Raw genomic sequence first — 21171 nt, 5'->3', positions numbered from 1 at the left:
TCTTTAATGAGTCACTTAGATCTCAAAGGACCTAAAGAACTCAATTATACTTAAGAAATGTGCTTTAAAATCTTCAATTGTATATGCTAGTAGATGAAGATATATAACACTATGCTTTTAATTGATAATATACTTCAGTGGAGACTTCTTCGATCCAAACTGTCTTCCCTTTTCGTGACCCGATGCTCGCTCTATTTCCAAACTTCCGCACCAAGTCTGTCTTCCTTGTCAATGAAAAAAATCGTTCACAGTGATGTCATAAGTTATCTGTAGGTGACCCATGCTGAACACTGAAGAAAGACGGAACTATCTCCAATCTTAATCATGGCCAACTCTGGAGCACCCCCTGATATCCCGGGCTTCCTGCGCCTTGAGCACCCGGAGGCGGAGACCTTCCGTGGCAAATTTATGAGGAAGGTGCAGCAAAATCCTTTCGTGCCAATTGGTGAGACCCGAAGGGTGTCGGGGTTAGGGTGATAAGAGACCTAACATTTAGCATAAGCGACCTGCCAAGAGCTGCTACAGGTTTCGAAAGTTGTTGCAAGTATGCCGTCACAGTAGGTTAACAGGACCTGGTTATGTTTTGACGGTGTGGTAGCGGCGCTAGGAAAACAATTCTATAAAAAGGCTGTGCCGCAAAGACTGGCTGGCTCTATCATGTTCTCTTCTATTACTTAACAGCACGTACCATTGATCTGCATGGATGCAGAAGCCTCCTTCTGAAATGAAAGGTGAGGTGTTCATCGTTTATATGCAGGTGCAGGAACACCTGGCGACTTATCTCACTAACCATATTTCCAGTCCCGTGCTTTCCCTTCACAAATCGTTTGTCATACCTTTTAACCGCAGGCTCTCAAATGAGGATGAAGTCAGATGTTTAACATGTTGAGCCCATTGTAATGCCTGGATTAAAACGATTTTTTGAGAGGGTGATAAGGTTTGCCAAGAGAGTATCCTAAGTGATATTTTGCCTTTTTGACTGAGGAAAAGATGGTCAGCCCAGCCAAACGATAATAAGCTGACAATCATTTAGATGCGTTTTTTAAAATTGAACAAGAACTACAATTCAGAGGATGCAGTGAATTGTTAAGTGGAAGTCTAGAATTAAAAGCTAGGTGGCTTTAGGTCATTGAGTTATCGCGTGACCTTACAGGGTCCTTTGTACCACAATTGTTCTGTATATACAAAACAGTTGGTCACTAATTACCTATCTAAATGAGTTAATGAATAACCTTGCTCACCTCGATAATTACCGGAATCAAGCGGATCTACTTCCTGGCGTCAGAAAATGATCGCCATATTAAATTGGACATTATGTACTTCTCGGTTCTATAATATTGCTGTTCATTTCAACACCAACTGCATAATAAGATTCACATAATATCAAGGGAGAAAACGTTCTTACGTGAAAATAAAATCTCACCACGTCTGTCTACCTTGGATAGCGAGAAATTAATTGTGTCACAGTAACCAAATATCTCTGCTATCCTGAGTTCGAATAATTCATTTTTAACCATCACTCAATCGAAAAGATAAGAACATCTATCTTGCACAGAGGTGGTTGCAGAACTGTCACTTAATTCTTCAGTTGCGCCAGTAGATGTGTTTTTTCACATTACTAGTGATCTGACCTAAGCCTATCTAAACATGACAGATAAAAGAAGTCCACATAATAATAGGGTAATCTACAGGCGTCCGTGTTAACGCAACCTAAATTGATTTAACCAAAGAAACCCCTCATGATAGTGTTTTGTACAAGCACTTGTGAATTAAATTACCTTATAACTCAACACATTCAAGGAACAAACCCATTGATTTTCATTGCCTATAAATAATAACACATGGGGTGATCCAGGGTTAATTTATGAAAACATTAAGTTTAATAGATCATAATTTATATGTATAAATTGTTAATCCTTCCAAAAATGAAACAAGTAAATAGGTCACATCTAAACAATAGACAGATCAGCCTAGCACATGCATTCAGTGTCAACTGTAATCACTGTGGTCACCCACCACTATAAAAAGTTCAAAGAAGCTCAAATGTATTACAGTACCACAAGGGAATACCGTTCCACTGCAATATTCAAGCCAAACTTTACTGTGGCCAATTTCCAGATTAATTTTCTTTCAATGATAAACCTTTTCCGATATTTGACCTTCTCCTGGATAGACACACAGCCTCAATAACAAGCCCAAATATATCAGTTACCCATGTTGTTTATTCGCAAAGTGATCCAACAGTAGAGCATTGGCAAATCTGCACGTAATTCTCAAGTTTCTTCTCACTTCTCGAATAGTGTTTCTTATACATATCGAAGCCCACATGGTCAATAACTACAGTATCCCATGTTTTTGCTACTACACGAAGAATAAATGAAAACAACTTCATGTCATAGAAAGTGTTGATATTGTCATGATTCATATTCGGAAAAAATGTCGACTTAGGTTTAAAACCTGATCATATACGATACCCAAATCATCTAAAGTCTGATATAGATCCTTCCCATCGATCTGAGCGCCTTGATCTTGTTCTAATTCATGAAGGGTTAATAAAGTATCAACATCACTAATAGATAATCATCACTGTCATTAATCGTAGAAGATTCTAAGCAATTACCAGCATTTCCTTTCAATTTGAACCACTTTTTTAGTTTCAATTTTCTGATAAATTTGAACAGATCTATACAAGTTTCAGCATAATTAAATCGTGCAATAGGGCAGAAAGAAAGACCTAAACTTAATGTTTTTTTATCTTCTTCAGTCAACTGATGATCTGATAAGTTGATAAGTCTTATTCACCATCTCATTATCCATTATGTCGATACATTGGAGCCTCTTATTTTTCCCACTTGCTCCGGATTTGAATCTCTTCTTGTTGCAGATTCTAGATCTCTCTCTCCTCTTCTGACTCCGACTCGTCTTCCTCTTCGGCCCATTGATCTGCCTCTGTAGCTCTGTCCCTCTCCTTTCTGTTTGCACAGAACTTGCCTGCCACGACGAAGCAGGCGATATTCGTCTAAAAAAGTAGCCGGCTTGTTGGTAATTTCAATATTAGAGATCTAGCTATCTGTTGAACTTAAGGAGTCAATCTCTCTTGTACTTTCCAATTCGCTTTCAGAGGTTGAAGGCTGACCCGCAAGTATAGAATAATTAGATCCTGGCTTATATAAATGATCATATTTTCTACTAAATGTCAGGATCTTGCCGCTTTCATAATCTCCTATATCTCTATCAAGTTTTTGTTGTTTTTTGATCTTTATATCAACTTCATATTTGTAGATGTACTACAGGAAGCACTAAAGTTGCGTTCAGAATATTCAACTGTCATTCCTCAATTAATCAATCAATCACATGGATTTATAAAGCGCAACAACTACTCAATGAGTGTACTGAACAGAAAAGTTGACCAACCTGCTGACTCTGTTATTGATAAGCTACACCAAAAAGCCAAGTCTTGAGATTTTGCTTGAATGCCTATACACCTTTTGAGGTGCGGAGATTCCGAGGGAGAGCATTCGAATCCCTGGCAACCAGAAAAGAGAGGTCCCTGTTTAACAAGGCAATAATATTGGTTTTCGCAGATGGTTCAATATATGACTTTTAACCTTGTCACAAATGTTCAATGGTCTTTTAAATTCAAACTGTTCAGGTACCTAAAAGTAGCTGGCATTTAATAGCAGTATCTTTTTTTTTACAATTAGTCCTACATAATTACATTCCCATAGATGGTCATGCAAACCGGTTTGTACGCATTTCTTATTATTTCTATCAAACAATGAATCTCTTTTATTGTGACATGCTCTTATAAGTGCTCTCCAAACCAATCTCCAAGGATATACATGAGCCATCAAATTTAATGCTAAATAATATCCACCTCTCTCTGAAGTAATCTGCGCTCTTAGAGCTGTTCCTTAAAATTCTGAGGCATTGCCCATACAGCAAGTGATCACGCTTATGTGTATTATTATAATTTGTGTATTTCCATCGCTGGCGTTTCTAAACGGAGTGGTATTGAGCATACTATCTTCAGCCGCTACTAACGAATTGAGAAAACTAATACTTGTTTTATTGTAACTGATGGTGACTTTTAGGTCCTCACATCTACGATTCAGTTCATCCATGGAATAACAATAATCGATCAACCAGACTTCACCAAATCATCATAAACCTGTTGTTAAAGCACAGCTAAAGCCTCATAGACCAAATGGAATCTCCTTTTCACAAATGGCTTTCTGCTCAAATTGTGCAACACATAAAATGGCTACATTCAGGCAGCAGTTTGGATTATTCCCCCACCCCTTATTAAATGCCAGATCTAGTAGGACATGTATTTTTTTTTTTTTCTTAATCCGGTTAGTCGGATCGATTTTGCAGGATGGAAGAATATTGGGTATCAGATAACCAGTGGTTAATGTCATCCATATAATTCACCTTATTTTTAACCACAGTTCTTTCCTCCTTGTCAGTTGGCTTGATTATCTCATCTCTGTGATTTGACATTTTCTCTATGCCTCAGGACTTGTAAGTTCACCCACTGAATTTGCATAATTTTTTTTTTCAAAAAGTACATGAACCTCAGTGATTTCATTGCTAACTACACTCTCTACACTCTCTTTTTGAGAAGTTTATTTTTTTATATAATAGTTCTAAAACTAAAAGCTACAACCCAAGTTGTGTAAAATAAAATAAAAAAAAGAATCAGTCATTTTTATGTGTAGAAATGAAAGAAAGGCCTTCGCTTAATAAATTAGTCTCATGTTCATTAAACATAAATGAAGATAGATTGAAAATCCGAATATTGGTGTTCTGTTTATAAATCGTATGTGAAATGTTTACAACTCCTAGTTTTGGTTCCTTGTTTGTCATTGTCAGGGGATGAGTTGGTTGAAATACCACCCTCTCTCCCTTGCGCCCTCCCTTTGATGTATTCCAAGGGCTGTGCTCTGAATAATTTTTTTTTTTTTATTAAATTAGAATTAATACAAGGGGGTTGTCTAGATGTACTAGCTGCTGGTCATTATCATAGCCTGGAGGAATCAGAATAGGTCACTGCTTTATAAATGTTTTGTTAAAAAAAATCCCTGAGTGAGTACGGGTGAACCCTCTCTGTAAGACTGGATATTCTGTTGAAGTTTTTCAGACATTTTTTCGAGCTATTAATTTCCTGAAGTTCATTATTCTGTTTACTTTACCATATCAGGTGTTTCACATAACGCAGAGAATTCAAATTCAAGATCTTCTTTTCTAACTCTTGTAGTTTGGCTTATATCGATTTCAGACGAGAAAATGCAGTTTCAGTATTAAGCACAAAGGAATATCTGCTGCACTTATTTAAGCTCTCTACACAAAAAGAGGGATAGAGAGGGGTTCTGATCCAGCACAAGTCCTCCTAGTAATAAGAATGCACAAAGATAATTTGGTGGACTTTGGTTGATTTTAACATTTTCACTTCCTGTGGCCAATCTACCCTTCACAGAGCCCTTTTCTTCATAAAATAAAAACTTTGGACCTTTGAGCTTGTCAATCCAGATTTCAACACAAAGAAAAAATCTCTGACAAAGAGCCACTTCGAGGGGCCCACCTGGCTTTGCAGCGCCAGCCCGACGAGGAACACTGACTAGTGATGAATCATGCCACTTTGAGGTGGGTGAGGGCTTGTGCTTCCTTAAATGGACACCTTTGATTGCCTCAGTTGGTCCAGCTACCAAACGTGAATGTATTGGACCATCACAATGGAACTGCACACCCATTTATGGATTCGCACTTACCTGTGCTACAGCTAAAATTTGTTTTACGTTTGAGGTCATCAAAAAAATAATCCGAAATTTTCACTTCTAAGCCTACAGGAATAATGTTGGCTTGGAGACAATCAGTCAAGGCACACATCTGGAAGAATTCATTTTTTAATTTATTTTTTTCCTATTCTTTAAGCTCTGTGTAGCCATAAGCATATGATTGACTTATGTTCTTACCAATAAAGAATTTCCCATGTGTAATTTTTTTAATGTATTCCTCTGTGGAGTGCGAAGTGTTGCTTAACTTGAAGAAAAAAACACAATAATACAGTGTCCAGGTAAATTATCCACCAAAAAGTTTTTCAATAAAAGTGTTTAGTTTGAAGGCCGTTAATGTCACAATAGCCACAGTTTCAGTCTGTTGGCATCACTTGGGCAATTTCCACGGTTTTACAGGCTTCTTCAGCAACACAGATCGCAAGGGTACACGCAGGCAAGTGCCACACTGTGCCTGCAGAGTTGAGAAGAGAATTTGCTTGGGCACACTTTAGCATCCTTGACTGGATCACACCAGTGACGCTCTTCATGATCCTCTAATGGACGGACCCAACAACCCGGGTCAGCTGCTCTTGTCCATACCAGTGGTTAGTTCCTCCTGAAGATATGGCTCACTCCCACTGCCCCCACACCCCCCCCCTTCCAGACAGTACTCTTTAGGCACTCCAGAACAGCAAAAAAAATGTTCTTCTAGATTAGACTGTTTCCTCAATCGTAAGCTTGCTTTCAGGCAGACACCGGCTCTGTTTATGCACTAGTCCTCTGGGTCCTCTGCAGAGCAGTGCCTCCTTAGTCGGAGAGAAATTGGAACTGGAGCAACCAGTGGGCCAGCAGCTGTTACTTTAATACAGGGATGGCAGACAGGTGATGTGTGTTCTCTGTCTGCACTTTCCTTTCAGAACCAGTTTGGGTCAGTTCTTCCTTCATATGTCCTTCTGAGGCTGTTTCGAGAGACTACCTTTGTTTAGAGTAATGGTCCTCAGAGTTGGGGAGCACCCACAACAGAGACACAAAGAGATGTGAGCATCCTTTATCTCACTATCAATAACCGCACCTGACCGTGTCCAGGAAGAGAGACAAAAGGGCTGAGCCACTTCTAAAGGAGCCTTCACACTCTTGACAACAGGAACTGCAGTCCCACGTTTCACCCCTATATTCCACCCACTGGCAGAAAAGCAGCACTCTTCATCAAAAGGACCTAATTTAATTTTTAAAGTGAAACACAGCTCTCTCCCTACTCATTGCCTTTGTTCCCTCCCTCCAGTGTTAGGAATGTTAACAGTGCATTTCCACTGTCTGGTAATTATCTCACCTTGTCAAACATGAACAGGCCAGGGGATTCCAAGTGGAACCCGCAGGCCCTTTTGGGCTCATTCAGACAATCATTTGGTGTGTAACATGCTTACTACATGCAATACACATACATCCATGAACTTGGGTACTTGCCTGTGGCACCTGCTCATCTGTAATCACAGAACATTAATCTACTGGGGCAGTAGGCATCTGTTCCTCACAGCATGCATGAATCCATGGAAGTAGTCAAGTCTCTATTAAAGTTGTGGATTGTGCACCCCTCCAGTTTCAGGGTTGGTCCCGGTCCGGCCTTTTGTTAAACAGCAAGCATAGGCCTTCATGCACAGGTTGATTACTTCAAGGCTGGGCCACAATACAACAACCAGGATACCAGATACTCCCAGTCTGCCACTTAGGGGACATGACTGTACCCTAAACAGGTGACATTCCTGTCACAACAGTGAGGAAGGTGGCAGAGAAGTTTAACTGAAGCGAGAAGTTGTGCTCACTGAAGAAGGCACTGTAGGTTATTGTTATTAGACTCTGTCTGAGTAGACCTATGTTGAAAAATGAACAAGAAGGCCACAAAAGCAGATCTGGCAGTGCATGGCTGGTGTAGTCTCTCGTCCTTCTCAAGACAATAAAAAAACTATCCTGAGTTAATCGAAAAAATAATTATTAGTAAAGTGTCTCTGAAGCATTCAGTTTATAAAGTTTGTCACACAGCCTTCGCTGGACACTGTATTGCTAAACAGAACGGGTAATGTTTAGTTCTGGCTTGAGATAGTGCATGCACTCTCACTTGCAAGACACTTTGCTAGCATACAGGGAGCCCACCCACTGCTCACCATAAGTTGGCCTCATTGTCACGCTCATTTCTTGCTTCTCTTTCTCTTCCTTCCCTTTCTCTTCGTGTGTGTGTGTGTGTGTGTGTGTGTGTGTGTGTCCATTGAGGCGAGGCCTGCTGGGTTTGCCAATGCTTATTACATTTTGTCATACTGCAGCATGGGGACGATCACGTTTACAGTTATAGTAGTTAAGCGAATCAGGCTTGAAAGACTTCAGCCTCGCATTACTCACTAAACAAGTAAACAGACTACTTCTGCAGATGCTATTTAAAGTGCTTGGTAATTGGAACAGAAAAGCTACCCAGGCACAGAATAAGGTGAAACAGGGGTCATTTAACGCTACTGTTGGTGATAAAAACACAAAGATGATGAATGGAATGTTTGTAAACGTTTTGGACACTGGCAGTCACTTGGGGTTGCATTCTAGGACATCATTTATCACCCATTGTGCCTCTTTAGAGAACCACTATCATGTGCAACTCAGGCTTGGTCTTGCTCCAAGCAGAACTGCCCAGGTATGTCCTCTCTGAAGAGGACTGCAGGCAATCCCAGACCTGTCTTAGTCTAGTTTTGGCTTATCAGTGCAAAGCGGGGTGTAGCGCGGTACTATGGCACAGCAAGAATGTGACCAAAGTCGGGGCATACTTGTGGTACAAGCATGTGACCAAAGTTGGGGCATACTTGACGCACTGAGGAAAAAAACAAACATTAGAATGCATGCAAAAGCATCCCAGTCCATTGTTTTTAAAATACAGTCTTATGTCAGACATATACTATTCATATGCAAATCACCCTTGCTCCTGCTGCAGCATACAAATTCCAGCCTGATCGTACAGGTCTGATTTTCATAAGGTAGTCCCTGCTATGTGTTCCAATAATAAGTATTCAGATAGTTCTTGGGTTCGTACCACAATCAAACACTGCATGACATGAAAGTTCGAAACTAGTGTGCTTAGTGGTCAGAATGGCCAGCCACACCAACTATTCAAAAGGGAAAGTGTACACCGACATTTGAAAAGCCTATCTTGGTGGCCCTTTTTAGGTGTTGCATAAGACGGTGCAAGAGCTATCTCTTGTGAGACCTTTTGTTACCTTACAGGGAGCTTAGAGGCTGCCCACTGCTTACCATTGGTTAGCTCCATTGCCGCTCATTTGCTTGTTTCTTATTCATCAGCTTCCGTAGGCTTCCTTTCCCATTCTGTGTTTGTCCCTCCTCTGTAGCACCCACATTACTGTGTACTTCCACTTCTCACTTTTTTTTGGTACTATTTCTTTCCTTTTGTTTACTCACTATAGAAGAAGGTGTGTGTTTTTTTTTCAGTGGTCTCCCTCATGTACTTCTCCCCCCTCCGTGTTCTCTCTGCCTCCTCTTCATTGCCAGTGTGCTTCCTTGGTCCCTCCTGCTCACTCTCCATTGTCACTGTGCTTCCCTCACCCCCTGCTGCTGAACCTCCATTGTCCGTGTGCTTGCCCCTACACCTCCTGCTCTCTGTAGTCCATGTGCTTGCTCCCATATCCTCATGCTCACCCTCCTTTGCCATTGAGCTCCCCAATACTCTCTTGCGTGTCCTTCCCCATCCCCTCCTTCCTCTGGTACCTTGTCCACCAACCCACTCCCTCATTTAAAAAAAAAAAATGGCTTAGTGAGTTGGGGACAAAGTAATACAGAGAAAGGGAGGACGTCAGAGAAGGAAAAAAAATCAATATGACACATCCAGAGCTAATGCACTTTTAGTGTCAAAACACTTTAGTGCTGGCTGCACCATAGCATTTGTTTTATTTTTACTATTAGTCATGCTGCACAATTTTGCAGCATGGCTAGGAAACATTGCCAAAGCCAATAGCTTATCTTTGCCCCTGCTTGTTTATTAATGCCTGCATGTTTTCAGTTGACCTGCATGTTTAAAACCGTTCACCCATTTTAACCTGCAGAGAAGACAAAATCAGTTGATTGAAAAATAAATTTGTAAGCATGTTGTTTCTGCTGCTTCCTATATTTTAAAACATCATTTGCTTCTTCTAATCAACCTCTAATGGTTAAATTGTGTGATCCTTTTCCCAAGTAAATTCCACATTAAATTTGCTAGAAGGTCAACTTAACTATATAATAATTATACTCCGGTGATCACAAACAAGTGAACAGTGAATGCAAAAAAGTAGTCCTCGAGTGACTGCTGAATTGCTGTGTCCTGCCCGAAGCATCTGAGGGCTTGCATTGCATTTGCTATTTCTATTTGCATAGCTTAAATCTATTCAAAATATAGCTGTTCACTATACAGTGTAAAAGGGAAAGATGCAGTTAGTTAATGATTGAACAGATAGCTGGGTTGTGGGAGCAGAAGTGTACTTTATCTGCATAGTGGAGTTAGTTTTCTTTAAATAGGCACATCTTCAGCTCGTTCTTAATTGGTGTAGACCCGGAGCAGTCCTGATGGATACAGGGGTGTTGTCCTAGATCTTGGCTATAGAGATGGAGAAGTCTTGTTGCAATGTATTTTTTTATTTTATTTTTTATTTTTGTTTTTTACACCTCTTCGACTCCAGTCTGATGGTGCCTGCCTCCAGAGATGGTGAGCTTGCTAGTCAGATATAAGAGGTGCTGACTGTGATAGCCACGTAAATGATGCAACTGGTTTTGTAGATGGCGCTGGCTGACAAGGGGTGTCAGAACAGGGTGAGGGGGGCAATGTAGTCCTCTCTCTTTAGGCCATGAATAAGACATAGGATGTCCAGTTTTATATTATCACTATACAGGATTCTTTGCACACTTAGAGCATGTGCATACACCAGAAGACATCTGTTGGGGTGAGAGGATGACTGAGTTGTGGGGCATATTTTTTAAGTTTCATTCCATAACCACCTACTCTAAATCTGGCCCTTTTAAAAGTTATAACTTTTCTGGATTCTGAGGTTATCAAGTGCAATTACTGTGTCGTACTGCATTGGAGTTACAATCTTTCTACCACCTTCAGGGGTAAGCTTAACTGCTTGTTTTTGCCACCTTTGGCAGACATATTTACAAAAAGAATAAGAGTTATTCAATTGGGGTGCAATAGTCTGCACTGCAACACGAGTGTTAAACAACAATATCAACCTTGGATCCTGCCCAGGAACCACCTAATGCCCAGAAACCAAAGCAAATGTCTCACAATATATTTCTGCCTTTTACCGATATATGAAAATATTCGGGGAGCTATATAGAGAGTTTGTCTTATAAAAATAAAACAGATGAACAGGACCCTGTCATGGTGAGCAAGCCTCTGGGGTGGCCAGACGCACCACTCCATATGTTCCAGTATATACGTTTTCGCCAGGGCACCAGTTGAGTTGACATCTTGTCCCAACTTTACCACATTGCTGGAAATTAGAACTGTATTATAAATCTGGGCAGGGCCCACTGTTGTGTAGCCATTTTAGTTATAGCTCCATGCACGTTATTTTAGCATGCTAGGCCTACCGTTGTGCACTTACCTAGGTATATTTTATTTAGCTTCATTTTATTATTCTTACAATAGCCACTTTTATGGTATTGCTTTATTTCTCTCTATCTAGCTGTTTTTGCCTAGGCCAGCACTACGTTCTCAAAGAAAACTTTCTTGCTCACTCTATGCTTCTTTCAAGGCTGCAGTAAGATAAGTTGCCAGTGAACGTGGTAAAAGTTTTGTCTTTGACATTCATAGAAAAACACACATCCTTATGTAGGGACATTTTCTCAGAACATCAGCTGTTTTATTATAAAAACACTTCCCTGTCCCTTACACGTTAGAGGGAGATTCCAGCCAGAGAACCACAACTGTATGCTGATTGCTGAACGCTTCGCTACAGCTGCTTATGCAGACCTTAGACCTTTGCTCAGGTATGGAGAATGATGTCTTCCCAGGGGAACCTGAAGGGAAGAATTAGAGCTGAACACGTTGTGCTCTATTATAGCCTAGGCAGGAATTAGTATATTGAATCTAGTGACAATATGGTAGCGTTATTTCTATGCCTTACTCTCCTTGTCACAATTTTAATCTTGTCATGCTGTATCGACCTGGTTATTGCAGCACATGCTTTGCTATCTAAGATGCAGTTGTTTCATTAAAATCTTATTGAAATATATACTGCCTCTCTTTGTCATTGTGTATGTGAGACTAATGTAACAGAGAAACGGGTAAGACCTGAGTGTTTTGCTTTCCTTCTCTTATGATTGAGCTTACAAAACTTCTCTGGAATGCACTTCTTAGTTTAAATAAGACATTTTTTATTATTATTATTATTATTATTATTATTACTTCACCACGAGGTTCCTGAAAGACGAGATTAGTAGGTTGTAAGCACACGTTTAAAAGTAGTCACAGCAATGAATTTTGTTTACATACCTCTTATTTCAAACAAAAACAACAACCAAAAAAAACATTATAAGCAAATCAGATTTGAATGATAAAAGCAATCACTGTAAAGCAATAAAAGTGGATTAACATATTGATCTCATAATCTTTCACATCAGATACACCTACAATGAAAAGACTGAAGCTTATATACTCCGATTGGGATAATAACTGGTTGAACAGTGTCTCTAAAACATCAAGTTGATGTAGCATGAGTTCTACTCATGTAAAGGTACACGGTCCACCTGAAAGGTTTGCTGGAGTGTAAGCGAAAGTCAGGGTTCCACACGAAAAAACACAGACAGTTAACTGGCAAGGTTGCTTAGTTCCAGTGGAATAATGTAATCAAACAAGTTGACAAACTTTATATTGATCCCATGTAGAACTTGAACTGCAGGCGCCAGTTGCGCAAAATGGATCCATGGGGTTTGTACTTTAATCAATCACGTTCAGGTTGGACGTTCGGTCCCTCCCCCAACCCCACACACCCAAAGGGAGACCACACAGCACCCTCATGGTCAGTGGCGAGTCGTGGTAGGATCTGCAAAAGAAAAAAGTATGACTTTTCTTGCAAATAACATTTGTCATCTGAAATGTGCCCTTCTTCCTTTACTCCTTGTTTTATAATCTTGGGGCCCTTTGTTATAATTTCTGCAGGTTCTGGAGGGTCATTTGGGGATTCAACCCACACCTTATCACTGAGGTTTTTATCTGCTGCACCACAGCTTCCCTTTCCTTGCACTGTCAGAAGGGCTGGAGCAGACTCCTTCTTTACCAAACCTCCATTCACTGCACTTGTGACAAGTTGGGCAATTCTGTCTCCAATCTGTATGAATAAATCAGATTCTCGTCTAGTTATCAGCATCATTTTGATTTCGACGTGGTAATCTGCAGCAATCGCTCCCCCTAAAATCAATTTGCCATTTCTGCCCTGGTAACTTTCCTCTCCCCAACTGATCTTTTACTGTTTCTGAGACAGATCTCTGTTGTGTGTGCTGACAAATAGGACATTGTAAAATCACAGTTTTTATCAAATCTAGGGGAATGTGCATCTCTCTAACTCTGCCCACCTGTAAGTGGCTTTTTCTCCCAGATGTCTACATTTCTGGTGCACCCACTTAGCCATCCCCACCAAGTCATAATTCTGGGTGGACACTTCTGTCTCTGAATTTTTCTCTTTAACATCTGCAAGGGAAATGAACCAGTTATGTACAAGCCATGTGGAAAACCGAATGGCTAATCCATTGGCAGTGAACCAAGAATCAGTGTAAAAATGACACATCTCAAGCAGCTCTTTCTTTAAAGTCTGAGACACACTGTACAACTCTGCATATTGGTTACTTTTTCCTTCTCCTGTGGTAGACAACAACTTTTCAGTAACTGGATTGCATAACACTGCTTTCCACTATCTTTAAGTACTCATGCATTTCAATGAATCATTAGTCAAACAAACAAACACACTTTTTATCCTCAGGGGACACAAATTCAAATGTTGTACTCCGTTTCACTGGTGACTCTTTTACCTGTGGTACTCCCTGCACCCTCTCCTCATCCTGTAAAGGGGCTTGTAACACCTGTTCATGTAGGGCTGCAGTGACTCGAGCCCTGTTTTGTATGTACCAGATCCAAAGTATGATGCTAGCCTCATGTGCCTGTCCTATACTGTGAGATTTAGGTGAACTTATCACCCACTGCATGCTTGATAGTTCAGGTTTCAGAATTACATTATCATTTAATGTCATTTGCTCAGTTTTCACGAGAGCCCAATAACAAGTCAAAAGCTGTTTTTCAAAAGGACTACAGCGCTCCACAAAGTCAGATAGTTTTCTAATCCAAAGTTCCAGGGGCACTCTTGTCTTCCCCTGATTCTGATTTACATGTAAATCAGTGTTTCCCTCTTGCACTGCGAAACTCAATGTCTCTTGCTTAGTGCAAATAGTAAGAGACTCTAAAATCTTTTGTTTTACCTGTGACAACATCTGTCTATTTTCTGGATTCCACTGAATACCCAGAAACTGCACATTTTGCGACAGTACTGCTGCCTTGTCTGAATTAATTTTAAACATCGTACTTTGCAAAAGCGGTCTGAATATAAGATTCTCAACTTTGTGCCCAGTGTAATCTGTTAAGGAATGCACTTCAACTGCCAACAACCGTGGGCTGCTCCGAAGATCTACGCTCTGTTCAAGAGGCACACACTGGCCCCCCCACCTTTTTTTAACCTCCTCATTACTGGAATGGGAAAAGCCAGATTCTACTACAACAGTTTTATAGATTTCAGCATTATCTTGCAATAATTTGTTCTGGCTAATTTGCTCACGTAAATTCTTATTTTCATGTTCTAACTGCCTGCATCTCGCATGCATTTTTCTGTAAGCAGACAAAAGTACCCAAACCCTTCTGTCAAGAACAAAAGGGACATCATTTCTTTCAAAAGGCACATTTTCTAAATATGAAAACACTTTTGCTTTATCAAAGCATTCATCCCAAGACTCACAAAGTCCTGATAAACAAGAAAACATGCTTCTCACTGCACCATAAGGCAGTTTAACTTCACATGCATTTTCAAACATGGTCTGTCGTGCTTCTTTAATTCTTTAAACAACAAAAAACAATTACACTTTTAAATAGTGCACTTCCAATCTCTAACTCGACTCCCAGACTGTCGACTAACGCCAAAATGTTTTGCTTTCCTTCTCTTATCTTATGATCGAGCTAACAAAATTTCTCTGGAATGCACTTCTTAGTTTAACGAAGACATTTATTATTATTATTACTTCACCACGAGGTTCCTGAAAGACGAGATTAGTAGATTGGAAGCACACGTTTAAAAGTAGTCGCAGCAATGAAAGCAAAATATATCAAAGTACTTCTCAATTGCAATATACACAGCAAATACATGTGATTATATTATAGCATAACTTCAAAGCAAAGAATAAAAGTCAAAATTGCATCACCGTAGGGCCTATCACTGCTTGTCCTCTTTCTCCTATCTTCAAGTTGATGACTCCGGTTCAACTGCGAGAAAGAGACTTTCCACCCAAACTGGAGCCAGGCAGCTGACGTCCGCTCCTGACTGAAGTCCTGGAAGATCTCTCCCTGCTGCTGCCACAGGGCCACCGTTACAAAAACCTGCCCCTTCCTCTCAGACTCGGGAAATAAAACAAGCCATTGGAGATTGGCCAGATCTCCTAGGCCCCTCCTCTTCCCAAGGCTGAGCAGAAAGGAAAACACCAAATATACGCTCTCTTATCACGTTAGGGTTCGTGTGAATTCAATTTGAAAAACACAGCTTGGTCAACCATGTGGAAAAACACAGCTTGGAAAAACACAGCTCATCTCAATGTCTCAACTGCAGTGCCTAACTCCACGTTAAAGCCAATAGGCAGCTAAACTGAATACCAAATGTAATGTCTAATGCCATGTTAAAGCCAATAGGCAGCTAAACTGAATACAACATGTAATGTGCTACTGGTGAACATTGAGCAACTAATATGCGCAGTGGTGAAACACAAAGTCATTGGTCAAACACAATTAATGGCATAACACCTGAGTGACCACGGTTTCCCTGAGAAATCAATTATGTCATGCGCTTGGCTGCCCAATCATTCTAGCCCTTGGGTAGAGATGAGGCACTGCTAGTTAGCTGGAGCAAAACCTGGATTGGGGCGACAAGTGTCACCTGTAGAGGGGCAGTCTCCCACACCACATGCGATTCTGCTGCTCAAAATCCAGAAGTCTCATTAGAATAATGAGATCCTATGTGACACCACAACACAGTGAAAATTCCCTGGGAGGAGTATTCCCTTGGCCACCTGAATCACTGACACCCCAGTAGTGACTGCGTCAACTAAATGGAAACTGTGGCATAACAAGTCATGGGTTTTCATCCCAGCCTAACCCATTTTGCCAAATGATGTGCTCTAGGGCAGTCACCTCTTTTTTTTTTTTACTTAATCTCATTTTTTGCTAATCTTGGAAGTCTTTACAATTAATCTGAAAGCTTTTAACTGTGTGGTTACCAAACCAAAAATATATATTTGAGTGGGTGGTGGAGATTAGTGGGGTGCTAAATAGCACCCAGTTTCATGGTATTTTTCCCATGAAGTAATATAGTGTTTAAAGTTATATCTTTTCTAACAAGAATTTCTACGTTGCAATCACAGCTATTCCATTTTGCCCAGGCTGATTAGAAGAAAAAAAACAGCAAGGGAGTATTCCTGGGACAACCCCACTCCCAGCATGGTTTTCATTTACATATTCAGAGCGGTTTAATTGTAGGTGTCCACTCACTTTTCCTATCAGCAACATTAAAAGTGTGTGTTGCTTAAGGTGGTTTGTGCTGCTTCTCATTTCCATGTACAAGGTCAACAAATATTTACAGGAAACTGGTCCTTTTAATGTCTGAAATTGGGCTGAAAAATTAGAAAAGAACACCCTGTCGCACAGCTCAACAAGTTGATGTGCTTTTGCGTTGCTTGTCCTGTAAGTGGCAAAATGCAGGACATTTGGCATCCTGCACCAGCTCACACTGAGCAGTGAGACAAGCCACCCAAATGTGGGGCATCCCTCAGAAAATTGCATTAATTTAGGTGGCCAACACACTGAGATGTGCTGCGATGTTTAGAAGATTCATAAGTGAGGAAGGGCAGTGTGGAGTCTGGGATGCCTTCAGCAGGGCTTTGACTCAATCCACATATGAAAGTATGATGGCTTAAACAGCAATCAAGAACAGGTTAAGTTTATTTAGTAGTGAGAGCTGGTAGCAGGCCCCAAACCTGCTCCAAAGCCACCTTTGTTTTCTTGGCAATATGTTCCATGAGTGTGAGGACTGCGTCCAAGGTGAATCCAAGTGACTTGTTATTGGGTGAGAGTTGGGGTTGAAACACAAGGTTTGTTATCAAGCCAGTTTTGGACTATTTCTTGTGTGTTGTCCTTCATAAATAGGAGGAATTGGTTCTTGTAGGGGCTGAGCTTCAGGTAGGTCCTGATGAAGTGCAGCCAGTGTTTGAGGCTTGGTTGTGTATTGTTGGCGTATTGAAGATTTATTTATGCTGTTATCAGTGAGCAGAGGAGAGTTCGAAGATGACGAGAGAAGATGGAACCCTGGGGGCTGCTAAAGTAGAGCAGGGTGGGGGTAGGGTCTGGGGTATTATGGATATGTAACTGTTTGCTTGTTTCAATCTGTATTTATACCAATATGCCAATGAAAATTATGTCGCAAAAAAGATGGAACACTGGGGGACTCTGCAGGTGATGGGAATCTTACCGGACCTGGAGGCGACCATGTGAACAAACTGGTATCATTTGCATAAGTAGGAGTAGAGTAAATGATATTCATTGCCAATGACTCACATTCAAGTCTTCAGAGTTTGAATGAGGGTGAGATGGTGTATGGTGGTAAATGCTGCAGAGCACGTATTTGTTATCAGCAGAGCATCATCCATGATGTGTTGTATTTTGTGAGCTGTGAATTTGTAATTGGAGAGCACTGTAATGGGAGTGTCCATTTTGTTTCGCAGTTTGGACAACTACGTTGCAAGGTGGTTCTGTATATTTTTATTTTTTTTAGTTTTGATTTACCTCGCTCCTCTTCCTTAAGTTTCCTTCTCTAAAGATATGCTTTCCCACCAAAATGTGTTGTCCTTTACATTACTACATGTTTTCTACCTCCTCTTTCAACTCTGGTTAACAGCTCTACACATTTGTGGGCACTGCTTCGTGCACTTTGTTTTGGACAGTAGTTCTGTACTTCAGCAGACTTGGCGATCCATTGTTCCTAGGTGGCTACATTAAATAATATTACATTGTTTAATAGTATCAGTTATGTAAAGTGTTTAGAAATTCTAGAAGGGCGGTATAAGGACTATGTAAGAACATAGTTACTATTCTTAAACAAAGTTTGAATTTTATTGTTACTTACAGAAAGTATTTACCTTTGCACTATACCACTGGCATAGCCCATATCTCAAATTTGACAGTTGTAACTGTTTCACAAGTCTGGCGCATTTTACCAATGGTAGGTGTATGTGTATGTGGTACTTGTGCTATGTGTCCATGAGGGACGCTTGCGCAGTTGATGTATGCTGTGTGTGCATGCTTTTGGTGTGCTAGATGGAAGCATGCACTTCTGATACCCATGTGCTACCTGCTTTGTGTGTGCAAGATAAGCTTCTATTCTTGTTATTCATCACGCGTGTGTGTGTTTGTGGTTGTTGTTGTTGTTTGCACTTCTGATGCTTTAGTGGTATTAGCTTGTTGTGAGCGAGGGGAACTTGCAATTTGAATGTCCAGTTAGTGCTTGTTTATGTGTGGGCTTGCACTGCTGCTTCTTAAGCTGTACATTCGTGGACGGCTTGTATAGCTGAGGTCCATGTATTATCTGTTCTACTTGTCCTAAAAACGCGTGCACTCTGCGCTGCACATTGCACTCTGTTCATCAAACGCTCCTACCCTTGCATACTTCGCTCTCCATTCCACCCCCATGGCCTGTGTTCCCTGAAAACTCCTGTGCTCCCACTTACTTCACCTATGTAGACAATCTGTTTGGTTCATCTGTAGTAGAAAGGTGTTTACGAAGATTCATACAACACAGAACATGGTCAGTAGAAATGTAAGATTATCCTAACACTCAAACCAGTTACGCGATGGGGGAACAGAGTGTGGGTTCTCGCACATATGCAACAGGTAAAAACAAAGGCACAAAGATTTCCTGTGCAATGGAAATACGCATGCGCAACTGCTGTCAAAGTTTTGCCTCTTATGTATATGTTGCTAGCTTGCAAACATAATTCAATCAAGTAAAATCAAAAGTGATTGGCGTTGTCAGTGCATATTTTGCACAGTTTGTCTTACAAAAAATACTACTTCCTTACTTATTGATTGAGTCAGACCACTGACTTAATTAACAGTTTGAGTTAGAATAGTATTCCATGGTAGGGAAACTCTCACACCTTTCTGAGGAGAGGGACAGACTGAGAGCCAAAAGTAACCCTGGCAAATAGATGTTGACACACATCCTCCTCCCACTCACCAACATTTTTGGGATAATATGGAACCAGTCATTTTATTTTGCACATGTTCTAAGTACAATAATTGAGAAAGTTGTTTGCCATGTTTCAGCCTGAAACTAATTAAATATTGTAACTGAGGATCTGTCTCAGTCCTCAAGGACAACTGACCTATATATAGAACACAATTACGTATTCGTTTCCATACTTCCCTGTATGTGAAACATGGAATCATTGACTTGCCACATTATTCCTTATTTAACACACCTATGGCATACAGATTTCCACCTTTTCCTGTACATTAACTACATACTACTTTATATACACGGAAAGATTAAACACAGCACCCTGCCGTCTTACCTTTTCATTTACACGTTTTTATCATATTGCTGACCTCTCGTCTGGATCAAGGACATATTGCTGACCTCTCGTCTGGATCAAGGACTTGCTGATAACGAGGCAGCATCTTACAGCGACGGCTGAGAGGGGCTATAGTTGTGATGTGGTAGGGCCACGGGCACTGGCTTACTTCTGTTGCTTTCAGATCTGACTGACAAGCCGGATAAAGGTGTGCAGAAGACAAAACGCTGGTACTTTTGCCATCATAACAGTGACTGCCCTGTCAACAATACTATTATTTTACGTTAACAATCTTACACAGTTGCCTCTTTGCACCGACAAGAGACATCTTCACATAGAAACACAAAAACGTAACATTATAAATATAACTTTTCATTATACGCAAAGCCTCTTGTCTTTGATGTTCTTTAATATCGGTTCACATTTTCGCCCACAAAGATCAGGTGGCTCAGCCTGACTAAAAGCAGGCAATGTTTGTGCACAGGCTGGCGCCATCTCACCAGTGTAATGGCTGTGTTTCTTTTTCCGATGCCTTTCCACAGGTTGTTTAGCTACAGCAGGCGCCCTGACATACGGACTCATCGCTTTTCGACAGGGAAAGACCAGGCAATCGCAACTTTCGATGCGGGCTCGCATCCTGGCCCAGGGCTTCACAGTGGCGGCCATCATGGTGGGCGTGGTCACTGCAGCAATGAAACCTCGCCAATGATGACCCTCGTACCAAGGTCTCAGCTGCAACCTTCAGGAAAGGAACATGTCATAGTACATCCTTTGGAAGTGAACATCCTTTTCTGCCAGATTAATCACCTTCCATGTTTATCTCTACCAACTCTACCTCCTTTGGACATTTAATGAAGGAGGAGCGTTTTAAATGTTCATTGTTTACCATATTGAATTGTTATTCACAAGGCACATGTAATATTAAAAAGGCAATATGTAAATGTGGTAATTAGTAATTTTTAGTGGACGTGCGTATATATTTTTCTTTAATCCAAGTGGGCTTCCTTCCAGGTAGCAGAAGCTTGTACGTGGAGTAGTTGTGCGTTTATTGGAAGGGAATGCAGTGCGATGGATTAAAAAAAAAAAAAAAAAAACTTTGGCAAATGTACCTTAACTTGCTATCAAGGGACAACATTTTAAAATAAAAATTTATGTGGTTTGGAGTTGTAACAAGGATTTTGCATATTGCAAAGGCTGTTGTAGGAGGAAGCCTAATCTGTGATGTGCAGTAACATTTTCTCACGTTTTCATATTTTTGAACATGACTCTTTACGAAGATTATTTGAAAAATATAGGTGTGTAATAGTTTCATCTCCTTCCTTGCTAGATGAGCCTTTTTGAAGGCCCTGGAGATTTAGTGGTAATAGGTGTGCACTTAGCTCCTGACAAAAGTTAACCAGATGTAATTTGCATACAGGGTAATGAATGAGAAACCGATGTGACACAAGTATGCTGAAATGCTATGATGTAGGTACAAGGATGAGGATGCTAATAT

The 21171-nt window shown here is 40.6% G+C and overlaps 1 protein-coding gene across 1 annotated transcript; it reads left to right on the top strand.

The window, feature by feature from the left end:
- The first annotated feature begins 250 nt into the window (after window positions 1-250).
- Window positions 251-20617, top strand: HIGD2A (HIG1 hypoxia inducible domain family member 2A). Its single transcript, XM_069244578.1, has 2 exons — window positions 251-445; window positions 20219-20617. The coding sequence occupies exons 1-2, from the start codon at window positions 325-327 to the stop codon at window positions 20383-20385; spliced, it is 288 nt and encodes a 95-aa protein (XP_069100679.1). The 5' UTR covers window positions 251-324; the 3' UTR covers window positions 20386-20617.
- The last annotated feature ends 554 nt before the right edge of the window (window positions 20618-21171 follow it).

This window comes from Pleurodeles waltl, chromosome 7 (assembly GCF_031143425.1).
Source record: "Pleurodeles waltl isolate 20211129_DDA chromosome 7, aPleWal1.hap1.20221129, whole genome shotgun sequence".
Lineage (NCBI taxonomy): Eukaryota > Metazoa > Chordata > Amphibia > Caudata > Salamandridae > Pleurodeles > Pleurodeles waltl.
The sequence above is the reverse complement of the archived record's forward strand: the minus strand, read 5'-3'. Positions and strand labels throughout refer to the sequence as shown.